The 15,517-nt window shown below is 32.5% G+C and overlaps 1 protein-coding gene and 1 pseudogene across 1 annotated transcript; both read right to left on the bottom strand.

Annotated features, from left to right (window-relative positions):
* Nucleotides 1-5,334: 5,334 nt before the first annotated feature.
* LOC104732352 (PLASMODESMATA CALLOSE-BINDING PROTEIN 2-like) lies at nt 5,335-7,114 on the bottom strand. The gene is made up of 3 exons (XM_087478107.1): nt 6,748-7,114; nt 6,498-6,531; nt 5,335-5,671 (listed from the first exon to the last, which is right to left on the bottom strand). Exons 1-3 carry the CDS (start codon nt 7,043-7,045, stop codon nt 5,422-5,424), a joined length of 582 nt encoding a protein of 193 aa, XP_087334233.1. The 5' UTR covers nt 7,046-7,114; the 3' UTR covers nt 5,335-5,421.
* Nucleotides 7,115-9,628: 2,514 nt separating this feature from the next.
* LOC147930830 (small nucleolar RNA R71) lies at nt 9,629-9,729 on the bottom strand (annotated as a pseudogene).
* Between the last annotated feature and the right edge of the window lie 5,788 nt (nt 9,730-15,517).

The raw sequence follows: 15,517 nt of genomic DNA, 5'->3' as shown, positions 1-15,517 counted from the left end.
TTTACAAGCGATTGGCCACTTTGAACATTCTTTTTACAAATCCTTTTTTCTTTTAATTTTTTCAGGGAGTATTCTTAATTGTTTGTGGCTAATAATAATGATATTTTTTCATGAAGATAATTGAAAAGGCTAATTTTTGTAGTTTTGGTATTGTTTTGTTCGACCTCTGATACCACTTTAGAACAAAGCCTGAGAGGATTTGGAGTCTACAATATAATTAGGATGCATAGAGAATTACATTCCCAATCATTAAAATAGACTAAAATCATAAAATAAAAAATCACTTTTGAAAAATATTACTTATGACAATAAAGAATTAGCTAAACCAAAGATGATTAACCTTTGATAAAATTTAACGATAATAAGAAAAAATTAAATAAAGATATTCGTTAAATAAGTTGAAATTTATATATGAACTATTACTATTTTTATTACCCAAGGCCCTAGATTGAAAAAATATTAGATTTTATTTGTATTTATGCAAGAATTTCAATGAAAGAAAGAAATTTTTCTTTTTGTGAACGATAAAACATTTAAAATTTTCTCAAAAGAGTTTGTTTCCGTTACAAATCTATTGCATATAGTTACAAACTAACTTATATTATTATGTTTATTATACGTCTTATTAGACTAATGATGTTCATGACGATTTTTACGTCCCATATTGATATTACACACTCGTATCAAAAAAAAACATTAAACATCAATTTTATATTATATTTACAAGACTTTGTAAAATATTTATTCTGTCGTAAGTAATTAATTTTTCTTATATGGATGATCATGATAAAACTTGTGTACATATTTTGTATGTTTAGTAATGACGGTTGCTCTTTAATTTTTATTTATAATATTAATTAGATATGTGATAAGCGTTAAATTAAGGATTTGGAGAAAAACTTTCAGAGCATAGATTACCTACCTGAATAGTTATAATATTTTTTTTTTAGTTTTGTGTGACATTTGACTATTTCATAAATATCATTTCATGGATGATGGAAACTCTTAAGACATACATTTTAGATGCAGCCACAAAAATTAAATTTTTAAAGATAATAAGTTTATATTGTTATCTTGTAAAGATATTAAGTGTTTATTATGAATTTTCTCTCTAATTTAGTGTATAGTCATATTATATTAATGTTCCGATTGGTAGAGACTAGCCATGGTTTAGTGGTGAAACTTTGAATTCAGAATTTGATATTAGAATGCAAAAAGATGAGATCCAAAAACATATTTGTTGATTAAAAAAAAGGAGAAAAACTAGATTGACCCAAATTAGGAGGTTAATCACTAAAGTAATTCATAAAATGTAAGGGTTAGATAAGTTATTTTTTTGCCTAAAATACCTTTTTTTATTTTGTTAGGAAAAAAAATAAAGTCAAATTTATCCTCCCAGAATTTTTAAAAAAAAATCAAAATATTTTCAAAAATCTACCGGACTAGTTGTGACAGATTAATTTGTGTATGACAGATTGGTTTTTGAACAACCGGTTTATTTTTGTATGACAGATTTTTTATGACAGACTTATTTTGGACGACATATTTTTTAATTACAGTTATGACAGGTTTATAATTGATGACAGATTTATTTTTTACGACAGACTTATTTATAAAAACACCACAAACTTTCACAATATATGACAGATTTGATATAATGTCTGGCAGATTTATTTTCGACAGTTATTTCAGATTTATTTTCTTGATTAAAAATCTGTCGTAACATGACAGATTTTGTCACAGATAAATAATTACTAGGTTGACCTCTAGTGATAACAAATTTGTTTTAAGTTACGATAGATTTTTAAATTAAACCAAAATATGTCGTTTGATAACAGATTTATAACATTTTTAAAAAATTGCTAAAATGACCTATGTGAATACCATATGTTATGACAGATTTATTTAAGTTATGACAGTTTTTTTGTTTGCTTCTAAAAATTTGGTGTTTGATAACATATTTATTAGATGTAAAATGTAAATATAGTGACAACATATTTTTTTTAAGTTATATTTTTTTCAGTCATCTTTTTATTAATTATATTTTTTATAAATCATATTATGAATGATATTTTTAAACTCATATATTTAAAGCATATTTTATACATTTTTATTTTCCTAAATCATATTAAAAAATTGACATCATATTTTAAAATCCTATTTTTATATATTTTATATTATATTTTCATAATCTTCTTTTAATATTTTTGTATACATTATTTTTAGTTATAATTTTATACATTATATTTTTTATAAAACTTATTTAAACTATATCATCTTAAACTTCATATTTTTAAAATCATATCTTTATACATAATATTTTTATAAATAAATTTTTGAATATTATTTTTATAAATTATATTTTAAATCATATTTTATTTTTACAAATTATATTAAAAATATAAACATCATATTTTAAAACATTTTTTATTTTTCATTAATCATATTTTTAAATCAAAATATCAAATACTATTATTGTTTTTTGTTTTTCGTTTTTCTACAAAAAAAGCAATTTTTAATTTTTTTTTTTGGATTTTAGTCTTTTTACCTAAAATTTGTGTCATTCTAGTTATTGGATATGATGGAGTGTTAATCTAGCAATTAATTGTCAAATTTGTGTCAAACTGGTATATTTTCACTTAAAAAAAAGCTATACATTTTTATAAAAACCATTGTGGTTTGATTAAATTAAACATCAATTATGTAAATTATGCTTAGAGATCAACATTTTTTAGATCAACTTTTTTTAGATCAATATACACTTTTTAATTACTTCTACTCATGAAAATAAGATATAAGGCTAATATTTCCAAGTTGGACACTGATTTTTTCGTTCATAAACTAAAATTTGTCGATAAGTACAACATTGTGCAGATTGATGAAAATTAATTTTATATGAAAAGTGAAAATCATTATCTACTTTTTATGAGAAATTTACATCTTAGGTGAAAGTATGAATTTCATTGAAAAATTATATATTTGTTTATTGGTAACGTAACCAAAATTTAAGGAAGAACAAACCTCATAACATAAAGTTTTCCATACTTTTGAACCAGCAATCCCCCTGTGATATAGCGTATCAACTAGGTTCCCTATATTTAAGAACAATTTTGACAAGTTTTAATATATATATACTAGATTAGGATCCGCCCGATGTGCGGGTTTATAATTTTTAAAATAAAATTAAATTTATCAAAGAATATAAAGTAAATATTTTTAGTAAGTAAATAGATACACAGAAGTGTCCAATTGTGATATTTGATGTAAAAGATGCGACTCTACGGTTGAAACTATTAATCACGTTTTTATTTTGAATTTCCTCGTTCGTGTGAAGTTTGGGATTTATTTCTGACTCCGGTCTTGTCAGAGGGTTTATCATATGAGTCAGTGTACTCGAATTTGGATTTTGTTTTCTGGAGGAACGCCTCTCAACAGGGTGATATTGATCAACTTCTTCAATTACCATGGATTTTATGGGCAATCTGGAAGGGTATAAAAAAAGAATCAAGGTTAAGAGATAGAGGCGAATGATATAATTACTCAGACTTTGGGCGATAATTTAGCCTGGGAGTAGGCGCTCTCTTTTATGGCAGTCATGTCAGCTCCATCTTCGTATTCAAATGTCCAGTTTTCTTCACCTCATTGTCAGATTGATGGTTCTTGGAAAGCAACCAATGTGCATTCATGATTGGGGTGGTGGTGTTGCGTTGGTGAGGAGCGAACCTTGTTGTTGGGGGCCAAGTGTCTAAATCAGAGCCTCTCCCCCTGCATTCGGAGTTAAAAACGTTGTTGTGGGCCATTGAGCAGATACGTGTTGAAGGGATCGCTTGTCAACGTTTTGAGACTGATTGTGTTGAGTTACTCACTATAGTGCAGTCTTCTGAATATTGGCTGTCATTCTCTAACTTGCTCGATGAGTTTAACTCTCTGGAGTTTTTCTCACTATTCTCCATCTCTTGGATCCCGCGTGCATCAAATAGGAAGGCGAATTGTCTTGCCCGTGCTTCGTGTTCTCTTATCTCTGAAGTTTCTTTTGTAAATCCTTTCCCTCCGGTTTGGGCAACTAACCGAGAAAATTCCTTTTAATTGTTTGATTGAAAAAACCAGTAAATAGATACTCTTTTAGTTCTAGAAAATAGATGTAGATGAGTTCAAAGTTATTTAAATAAAATTAAATTTAACAAATAATATATATTTAATTTTTTTCGTAAGTAAAAACAATATATAAAAGCAAAGAGATAAACTTTTAATTATAGAAAATAGTTGTTTTTTTTTTGCTATAATACACTAATGTATATCCATTTATAAATCTACTATCTACATCACCACTAAAAGTGTATTTGTACACACAAATATACTTTACTGTTAAAATATATTCTTTAGTCTTTACTACTACCAACAAATTGTCTTTATGAACACATTAATATTATATGTCTATTTACTTTAACATTTGTGTAGTTACAAAAACGCATATGTTAATCTTACATACTCCTCTCTTATATATTACAATAGCAGTCTTTTTGAATAAATTTTTTGATTAATGAAAAAAATATGAGACAATCTATTTTTTTTTTATGTTTTTTTTCAACAATACTTTTTTTTGTGTAAAGGTGAGTATTTACATTTTTTTTAGAAACAATAATTAGTTGTATAATTTTCACAATCATTTTTTTCTTATATAAAAAGTAATATTTTTTCTTGTAAAATTAGCAACTTAAAATTAAAATTAGTAAACAATATTATAATTTTGAATTTTATGATAAATATATATATATAATTTCCATATAATGATTTTTTCTAAATTTTAAAACTGTTTAAATATTTTAAACAAAATTAGGTTTTCTTTTCTCTATTTTACTTTTATATAAAACTTTTTTATGGTAGGTTTTGAATTTTTACATTTTTATTTTTTATAATTTTAATAAATTTAAAATTGACATATGTCAACATCTGAATGATACAATTTGCACATGTCACGATCTTGTTAATGAGTAATTTTGACATCAAACTTTATATAATAAGATATATATATATATATATATATATATATATGTGTGTGTGTGTGTGTGTTTTGGTGAATTATATTGGCTAATAACTATAATTCATGCTAAATATACTTTAGCAAATCCCTCATCACTAATTTGAGTTATTTAAAAAGTGGCATAGCTCATTTCTCCTCATAAATGACAATTTTTTTTCTTGCAAATGAAACCCAAATGTGCCAATATAATATGTGTTTAAAACAAAGAAAACAAAAATTTGCAATCTGCTTTCTTTTTTTACTATTTCTTTTATATCTAGTATTACAGAGATGGAGACTCTGATGACACACAATTCACTAACAAAACCTTCCCGATTAATTAACCCATTTAACAAAAATGTTGTAGCCGTACAATGTAATCTATAACAAGAATCTAACACCTATATAAAACACAAAAGTAAGGCAACCAATAAAGCTATAGAGACAGTATTCTTGTTTATTATTACATAAGCTCCAGATTCATCGGTGTTAGTCGTAGTGGTTCCCTCTGGATTAAGTCCACCGCCACCTATTCCAAACGGTGATGTCGTGGTGCTAGACGGTGGCCTCAGTGTCGTCATTGGACTGTTTCCGGTGGTTGTTTTAGGTGTTCCTCCCACCGTGGTAGTCGAAGCTGACCCTCCAGCGTTACTGCCATGACCGAACCGAAAATAATTCACCGAAGAATATAATTGTCTTGTTCAGTTAATTAAGAAACTAATGCATTACTATTCACTTTCCAAATTTTAAAATGATTATATGAGTGAATAGTAATGCATTAATTTCTAGCTTAATTATAATAACGAAGGTAATAATTAATCTTTTTCTTACGATAGAAAACTCTTTTGTTTTTTTTTTTAACAAAAACAATATACAACATTTGAAATAAATCTATAAAGTAATGTTTTTGGAAAAAGGATTAAAACATATTTCTTTTCCTGAGAATTAAGAGAATCTTTTAAAAATGAGTAAATGCAACAACTTCAACTTGTATAAACTTGTTCTTCACGAAATCTCTAAAGTAAAAACACTGCAACACGCTTTTTTCCTTTTTCTTTCCCCCTTTTTTTTCTTTTCCCTAAGTTATTAGAAACTTAAACCATTCTGACCAAACGAACATAAACAGAATATATAACTAAAGATAAAGCAAACAGGGATCTCTACCGTTGATTGATCTACTCATAAAGTTCAACGGTCCAGAAACATCGAATGGGATTTGCATAAAAAAGTCATGCAAATTAGTACGTACGACGCATGAATAGCATCACGATCTCAGTCAAATGAATGAAAAAATCGTGAGGTGGAGTTACTTTATAAAAAAAAAAAACAGAAGACGATTAAATTATCAGCCAAAATTATAGTGAAATATATCCAAATCGGTTGAAAATCATGTGTATTAGAAGAAAAAAATTAAAACTATTATTGCCTACGAGTATTTAATATGCAAAAATAAACACATCGCATTAAAATTACGTACCGCACAGAATTTGGATACACGCATGATCCATAACCTACACCACAATAGTAAACCAAGTTAGAGCGAGTTAAAACCCACAAAAGAAAATCATATACACAAATTTTTTATTGTTACTAAACCAAACCTGAAAATGCATGTATGAAACATAAATAATGCAAAAATTCAAAAAAAAAAAAAAAACTGTCGAACGAGAAATACCATAAACTACTATAACACCTTAAACTGAGTTAAGCCTTTGTGAAATACATACTAGGATCGGTTTTGGCGATTGTGGATGTGCCAGCGAAGTTGCATGAACCAGGAGCCATGGCTGCACGTTGAAAGTAGCTGTTGAAAGCGTAAGATGCGTGAGCCTGGACAGTGTTAGGGAGGAAACATAGACCACTGGGTTGGATTGGAGCGCAGTCAGCTCCAGCAGCGCATGCATAGTCTAAAGCCGCCTGAAGCGCCTGGCTTGTAACATCAAACCGAGCAACGCACCACATGGCAGCGGATGAACGTAAGAGAAGAAGGAGGAGGAAGGAGAGAGTTTGGAGATAGAGAGCCATTGGGAAGTGGTAAGAGAGAATGAAAGAAAGGAGTGAGAGTGAAGAGTTTGAGTGTGGAGCCTTACCACTCACTCTCTTTTGCTTTTGCTTTGTTTTTTTTTTCTTTTTCATTTACATTCTTTTTGTGTTTCTGTCTTTTTTTTCTTTCTTTTTTTGCTTATGTTGAAATTGAGCTTTCCGTGTTGATTTTTAAAAAAGCTTAAATAAAATTTATTAGGATAACTGTTAATCGAAATTATATATGAAACCTATCAATTGAAATATTAGAATAAAAGCATGCCATATGTGGAATTGAAAGAAGAGTTTCCAAATTCAGCCGTTGATATAAAATGTAATAATAACATTTAGGTATATTCTGTAATTTATAATATATATATATATATATATATATATTAAGTTTTGGCTAGTTTTTTATAGAGCCAGACTCCTATCGAATATCCATGGTTATTGATATATCATGGTTTTTGTGGTTTTTAACCATGATATAAGGAGTCTTTTAGTGTTTTTTCATTTGTTTCTAGATTGTTTTTGAGTCTTTACAGGTTTTTAGCATGGAAGGAGCAAAGTGGAGCAATTTGGATCCGTTTGGAGCAATAATCCGCAAGAAATCAACTTGGAATCGATCAAAGGAGATGGTGTCGATCGACACTGCCTTAGCATCGATCGACACCCTCTTTAGGCGATGAAGAATCACAAATTTGGAAGTTTTACAAATCTGCCCCAAAGTTTTCCATATTTGCAAGACTAGTCCCTGACGTGTTTTAGGACATATATATATATATATATATATATATATATATATATATATAGTTTTTATGTTTTCCAAACCCTTAAGTTTTATTCTATCAAGTTTTCTTTTTCCTGCAACCCTGAGAGATTTTGAGAGCTTTTGGGAGAGAGATCTGAACTGCTTTGAGAGAAGAATTTCTTGAACTCCTTCTTACTCTTTTTAATCTCAATTGCTTATTATTCAGAATCATGTTTTGTTCTTCATTGATTATGTCTGAGTAATTTGCTTGTTAGGTTTAGGGTTTTTCACGGGGATTTTATGAATTATTAGATCTGATTATTTAGGATTCATTATCTATCTAGATCTTCATCTTAGGTTGTTCCTCATATTAATCCTTGATTGGCCATCTAGAATTAATACTTTAGGAAAATAAATTGATATGAGAATATAATTGATTTTCCTGATAAAACCTTTTGATGAGCAAAATTATTTCTTGCAAAGAGATTTGATTTAATAATTTTGTGAACAATCTAAACCTGATTTTATTGCTGATTTTTAACCTAGAATTTTACAAAGAGATTTGGATTTTCTGGTTTTAAATTTAGATATTATTTGCAGTGAGAACTGATTTAATTTACAAAAGTGTTTAGAGTTCTAGATCTGTTCTTAATTGTTTGAATCCTAATTTATTGATTGATTTAATAATTTATAATTTCCTGAGGAATTCCCTAGGCCTAGCTTTTTGATATTCTTAATTTACAACAGCTTTTATTTAATATTTTGCATTGCTTTTATTTTAATTCAATTTAATCTGTTTAGCTTAATTATAAAACTCTATAATTTATTGTGTAGTCTTGAGTCCTTGTGGAATTCGACCCCAAAGTACTGCATTGATCTCTTAATTTGAGAGAGTAGCTCTAGGGTAAATTTGAGCATATCAAATTTTGGCGCCATTGCCGGGGACTCTTTGATCTACCATTAGATTTGAGTTTTAGATTTTGTCTAAATTTTTCTTTTTATTTTCAAACTAACACGCTTTTGTTTTCTTTTCTCTTGTGTGTTTCAGGTGTATGCCTAATAAGCCTAACACAAGGAGCAACAAGACTAGTCCAATTCTGAAGCTTTCAAACCAAGAGTTGGGAAAACTTGAGCATGAGAACAGAAAAGCAGCCAAATCTCTGAAGATGGTTAATACGATCATTCTGATGCGTGATGAGGCTGGTGTTTTGAGGGATCAAGAGGGCCACTTGCGCAATGAGCAGGGCCAAAAGCTTGATGCAGAAGGAAACATGATTCCTGAACCTGTTGTCAACAAGCAGGCTGTTGTGAACCAGCAAGCTGGTGTCGTTGATGTTCCGGATCTTGGTGTCGATCGACACCAACCAGGTGGCATCGATCAACACCCACCTGCAGACGTGCGTGGAGCTGCCAACCACGTACAAAACCCAGTTCGACGACAGGAGCAAAACCAGGACTTGATCAGGACCATTGCTGACTACAACCGGGCTGATCTGGTGTATGAGAACCGGTCTGCTATTGTTCCTCCTCCATTCCAGAGGAACGAGTTTGAGTTGAAACCTGCGTACTTTCAACTACTTGGGCAGAGACCTTTCTCTGCTTTGCCCAATGAGAAGCCTCTGGACCATATTGAGCATTTTGAGGATCTTGTGACCAGTATCAAGGCTAATGGGGTGACTGAGGACTTCATATTCTGCAAGCTCTTCCCATACTCACTTGCAGGAGAGGCATCTCAGTGGTTGAAGCAGTTGCGAGCTGGATCTTTGACATCTTGGCAACAAGTCAAAGTGGCTTTCCTCAACCATTTATATGATGATGCAATGTCAGATGAGTTGAGAGTCAAGCTATCCACTTTCAAGCAAAGACCAGATGAAGCTTTCAAGGCAGCTTGGGTGAGATTCAAGGCTTACCAAAGGGACTGTCCACACCATGGTTTTTCAAGGCTACAATTGCTAAGTATCTTCTTCAGAGGGTGTGACTGGAAGTATCAGTTAGCTTTGGATGCTGCAAGTCATGGGAATTTCAAAACAAGATTTCCAGAAGATGCTGAAGTTTTGATTGAGAATTTGGCTTCTAGCAATAGCACTAAGGGAGCAGATGCTGAAAGGAAGAGATTACATGGAGGATATGATTCAAATCAGCTAGCTTCTGTTAATGCTAAGCTTGATTCAGTGCACAATCTTCTTGTGGGAAAGAAGTCAGTCCAATTTGCTGCTGAAGTTGAGACATTTGAGCCAGAGCCAGAGAATTCAGAGGAGAATGTCAACTATGTGTATGGAGCTGGGTATCAGGGACAGAGATTCGGTAATCAGCAAGGAAACAGACCTTACAATGGTGACCAGAAGCAGCAACATAACAATGGCTATACAAGAACCTATGGGAATTCATCTTATCAGTCTCCACCTCCTAAGAATTCTTCAGAGAGTAGAATGGAAGCCATGCTTGAGCAGCTTTTGCAAGGACAGGAGCAATTGACAGTGACATTCAATGGAAAGATTGACAATGTCTACACTGAGCTGAATGGGAAGATAGAAGCATTGAATGTTCATGTTAAGAAGCTGGAGATTCAAGTTGCACAGACTGCTGGGTCTGTTAAACGACAAGAGAGTGTTCTTCCAGCAAGAACTGAGTCAAACCCCAGACATGCTTGCAATGCCATATCAGTGAGAGATGACGATGATGGTGAAATTGCTTCTGCAGAAAAAGAAGAGAAATCGACCAATCTCTCGGTTTCAGATGATGGTGTTGATCGACACCACCTGGGTGTCGGTCGACACTCCTCTCAGACGAACCCAGAAACTGCAAAATCTCAGGTTCCAGCTGCTGAAAGGGTCTACAAGCCTAAGGTTCCTTTTCCCAAGCCTAGAAAGTCTAAGCAAGAGATGGAGGAAGCTAGATGCAAAGCAATGATGGACAAGGTGATGATTGAGATGCCTTTAATAGATGCAGTAAAGCTTTGACCACCTCTTAAGCGGTATGTGAAGAGAATGGTATCCAATGGTTTGAGCCCTGAAGAAGGAGCACTTCTTACAAAAGATGTCAGTGCAATTTTGTTGAACCAGCCTGTTCAGAGGAAGAAGGAGAGAAAGCAGGAAGTGGTTGTCTCTAAGGAAGTGAGTGAAATCATTCAATGTAGGACTGCTAAGAAGTTACCAGATCCTAGAAGCTTTGTACTTGATTGCTCAATCTTAGCAGGAAGGTTCTCTCACTCACTTTGTGACCTTGGCTCTACCATCAACTTGATGCCACATTCTGTTGCTGTGAGACTTGGGATGACAGAATTCAAGCAAACTCAGATTTCTCTAATCCTAGCTGATCGCTCCCGAAGAATTCCTGAAGGTGTTTTAGAGGATATTCCAGTTAAGGTTGGCAACTTCATGATTCCTACTGACTTTGTGGTGCTGAAGTATGATCAAGAGCCTAAAGATCCTCTCATCTTAGGAAGATCTTTCTTGGCTACAGCTGGTGTCATCATAGATGTGCAGAAGGGACACATAACACTGAATGTGGATGGATTGAGTATGCATTTTGAGATGGATAAACTGAGGAGAGCTCCTACTATTGATGGACAGACTTTTTCTGTTGAAAAAGTTTCTGCAACACGAGCATCAGGCTCAGTGTCGATCGACACCAACAAGGAGGCATCGATCGACTCCCCTCCACATCCGAGACAAAGCTTATCCAAAGTTGAAGCTCCAAGACAGAAACCTGTTCCCAAACAGAAAGTCTCCCATTCCACCCTCCAGAGTCCTCAGGTAAGGCAAAGGTACACCTCTTCTGCACCTAATCCTCCTCCTATCATCAACAAGAATTTCAAAGAGAGAAAAACTGTTTTGCAGTTAACCAAGCCACGAGATTATTGTAGAGTGCTTGTTTCTTCTGTTGATGATTTTGCAGGACATAAGAGATACCCTCCCATACCTAAGTTCCGCCATGGTCCTGTTCCTCACATTCTTGGAAGACCTCATGCACCTAAAGCTTATACACCACCTTGGATGAAGAGGACTTCAATGCCATGTTTTGCTCCTACGGATGCCTGAACTCCACCACAGTCAAGCTAATGACTGAAAACAAGCGCTTAGTGGGAGGCAACCCACTGGTAGGTTTTTATTTTTCTTTTGATTTTGATTTTTGTTTATTTTTATTTTTGCTTTCCTCTTACTTGATAACACTGGGGACAGTGTTGTTTAAGTCTGGGGGAGGTTAGTTACTAACTATGTTTTCGGTTTTTGAGTTTCAGTTGTGTCAGTCAAAACCATAAAGTTTGAGTCAAAATTTTCAAAATTTTTCTTTTTGTCTTTGGAATTATGATCTTGACTAATGATTTCTCTTATTTGGCTAACACTCTAATGATTACTTGTTTATGCTTGATCTCAGAACTAAAGCTTAGAAAGACTATGAGCCTTATCAACAATCCTGAAAGCCCTTATTCAATGGATATTTGATTGATCTAACGTTGTCTCAACCTTTTATCAGGATTTTAACCGGACTTAATCTCTTACTTTGGGGTTGGAAATCAGTGGACTAGACTTCTTCTTCGGGCCATACAAGACAGTGCAATTTTTCAAAGTATGTCTCCCCTCTCTCTTCCCTTCAGTGCTTTAAGAAAAAAAAAAGAATAAAAGATGAGATGATTTTGATCAGTTTAGAGAGGTAGGTAAATTACCTGTGACCTCATTATTCTACTCTTGAGTCAAATGATCACACAAAGCTTGGAAGCGAGGGGTAGGTAAATTACCGATGACCCCGGTATTCGCTTACACCTTTGCTTAAAAAAAAATATCCAAAAAAAAAAAAAAAATGGAAGTGAGAAAAGGGAGAGGAAAGGAGATGTAAGAAGAATGTCTTGGCCTGAAGAGAGTCCACATGCCACTGATCAATACATCCAAGGTAAGAATTCACCTTATTTATGCTTTAATATTGACTAATGAGATGACAATGGAGATTTCAGAGATTCCAAGGGATTGTGGGATTTGAATAAGGAATGTTGATGCTTATCATGGTTGAGTATAAGAAGTAAGTTCTTGAGTCAGGTAAATGAAGAGTGCAAATAAAGAATCATCATGCAGTTGAGTGAGTTCCCTGTTTTCAAACCTCTTTCACAGGTCTAAGTTTCTGTTTTGCTTGAGGGCAAGCAAAGGCTACGTCTGGGGGAGTTGATATATCATGGTTTTTGTGGTTTTTAACCATGATATAAGGAGTCTTATAGTGTCTTTTCATTTGTTTCTAGATTGTTTTTGAGTCTTTACAAGTTTTTAGCATGGAAGGAGCAAAGTGGAGCAATTTGGATCAGTTTGGAGCAATAATCCGCAAGAAATCAACTTGAAATCGATCAGAGGAGATGGTGTCGATCGACACTGCCTTAGCATCGATCGACACCCTCTTTAGGCGATGAAGAATCACAAATTTGGAAGTTTTACAAATCTGCCCCAAAGTTTTCCATATTTGCAAGACTAGTCCCTGACGTGTTTTAGGACATATATATATAGTTTTTAGGTTTTCCAAACCCTTAAGTTTTATTCTATCAAGTTTTCTTTTTCCTGCAACCCTGAGAGATTTTGAGAGGTTTTGGGAGAGAGATCTGAACTGCTTTGAGAGAAGAATTTCTTGAACTCCTTCTTACTCTTTTTAATCTCAATTGCTTATTATTCAGAATCATGTTTTGTTCTTCATTGATTATGTCTGAGTAGTTTGCTTGTTAGGTTTAGGGTTTTTCACAGGGATTTTATGAATTATTAGATTTGATTATTTAGGATTCATTATCTATCTAGATCTTCATCTTAGGTTGTTCTTCATATTAATCCTTGATTGGCCATCTAGAATTAATACTTTAGGAAAATAAATTGATATGAGAATATAATTGATTTTCCTAATAAAACCTTTTGATGAGCAAAATTATTTCTTGCAAAGAGATTTGATTTAATAATTTTGTGAACAATCTAAACCTGATTTTATTGCTGATTTTTAACCTAGAATTTTACAAAGAGATTTGGATTTTCTGGTTTTAAATTTAGATATTATTTGCAGTGAGAACTGATTTAATTTACAAAAGTGTTTAGAGTTCTAGATCTGTTCTTAATTGTTTGAATCCTAATTTATTGATTGATTTAATAATTTATAATTTCCTGAGGAATTCCCTAGGCCTAGCTTTTTGATCTTCTGAATTTACAACAGCTTTTATTTAATATTTTGCATTGCTTTTATTTTAATTCAATTTAATCTGTTTAGCTTAATTATAAAACTCTATAATTTATTGTGTAGTCTTGAGTCCTTGTGGAATTCGACCCCTAAGTACTGCATTGATCTCTTAATTTGAGAGAGTAACTCTAGAGTAAATTTGAGCATATCAGTTATCATGAATTTTGGAAAGATTAGAAAACTCAGCTTATATAAAAAACAGTCCGTCTTAACCGATCATATCCCTTCAGTTTCGTGAAACCTTTTTCACACTTGTCTACGTACAAAGTTAAACGAACTATCATTTTTGCTATTAATTGTGTTAAGAGGTTTTAGCCAAATTTGTAAATCCTGTTACAAATTTATATTATATACTAGTGTCTCCAAATACTGCATTCCTGTTCAATGTTATGTAGCACAAATCGCAGAGCTTCTCAAGCTTGTCACCTGGCAGAAGCAGATGCATATCTAAACACCAGAGACAGTTCGGTATATAAAAACAAATAAATGGTGGATTTTTTTTATCTCACTGACCGGTTAATCCAAGAGGGCGAAGATCCCAGAGAATGAGGTGGTTGTCAGTTCCACCGGTTACAATACAGTATCCCTTGCCCATCAAGTAGTTTGCTAGGCATGCAGCATTGGCTTTCACCTGTTTTGCATAAACCTTGAAGCTAGGAGCCATAGCCTGCTTCAATGCAACAGCTAGAGCACCAATCTTGTTATTGTGAGGACCACTTTGAAGCGCTGGGAAAACAGCAAAGTTGATTTTTTCCTCAAGGTCAAAAACAGCACCCTCGGGTTCCCCCTTCTTGGCTGGTTTTGGGCCCTTCCTGTAGAAGATCATACCGGCCCTTGGACCTCTTAAGCTCTTGTGCGTTGAGGTTGTCACTATGTCACAGTACTCAAACGGGTCTGTGGCTTCCTGTGAACATATTAAACACCGCACCACTTGAGAGACATCAAAAGTATAAGATCAAAAGATTTTAACAATGTGATATGATTTGTTCTCCGAGACAAGCTCAATCAAAATGCTACACAAAACCAGATCTAACATAAACGCAAGTTATTAATATGTTTATATTATAGCAAAAGATGTTTGATGCTAAAAGATATTTCAGTTTCTGTCAAAAGTTTATAAATACATATATAGCAGGGGCCATAATGCTAGTGTATATATTACTAGTAGTCACTCCGTGCTACGCACGGATTTAGTTTACATTGTTTTTGGATATTTTTTTGTAATTTTGGAGATTGTTAGTTAAAACAGTATTAATTAAATAAAATATTATGTAAGATTTGAGATATGAAGGTTAGTAAAATGTATATCTTTATATTTATAAGAGAAATTGTAGTTAAGAGCATATGGATAATTTTTTATTTAATTAGATAATAAATGCACTAATCTTTATATCAATTAGGCAAATGTAATTTATATTTTCTCCGGTTTTTTACTTGTCGTTTGAGGTTTTCTCACACAAATTTTAAAAACTACTAAATTGTCTGTTGTACTCTTTATTAATATATTTTATAAATATTTCATTGGT

This window comes from Camelina sativa, chromosome 12 (assembly GCF_030686135.1).
Source record: "Camelina sativa cultivar CO46 ecotype springtype chromosome 12, ASM3068613v1".
In the NCBI taxonomy this organism is placed as follows: Eukaryota; Viridiplantae; Streptophyta; class Magnoliopsida; order Brassicales; family Brassicaceae; genus Camelina; species Camelina sativa.
This window is presented reverse-complemented; position numbering and strand designations above follow the sequence as displayed.

Excerpts from the sequence above, each read along its gene's own strand:
- LOC104732352 (XM_087478107.1), bottom strand. The coding sequence starts at position 7,045 with ATGGCTCTCTATCTCCAAACTCTCTCCTTCCTCCTCCTTCTTCTCTTA. Across the intron at positions 6,532-6,747 it reads AATCGCCAAAACCGATCCTA|GTTATGGATCATGCGTGTAT; the intron begins GTATGTATTTCA and ends ATTGTGGTGTAG. Across the intron at positions 5,672-6,497 it reads GTGTATCCAAATTCTGTGCG|TAACGCTGGAGGGTCAGCTT; the intron begins GTACGTAATTTT and ends CGGTCATGGCAG.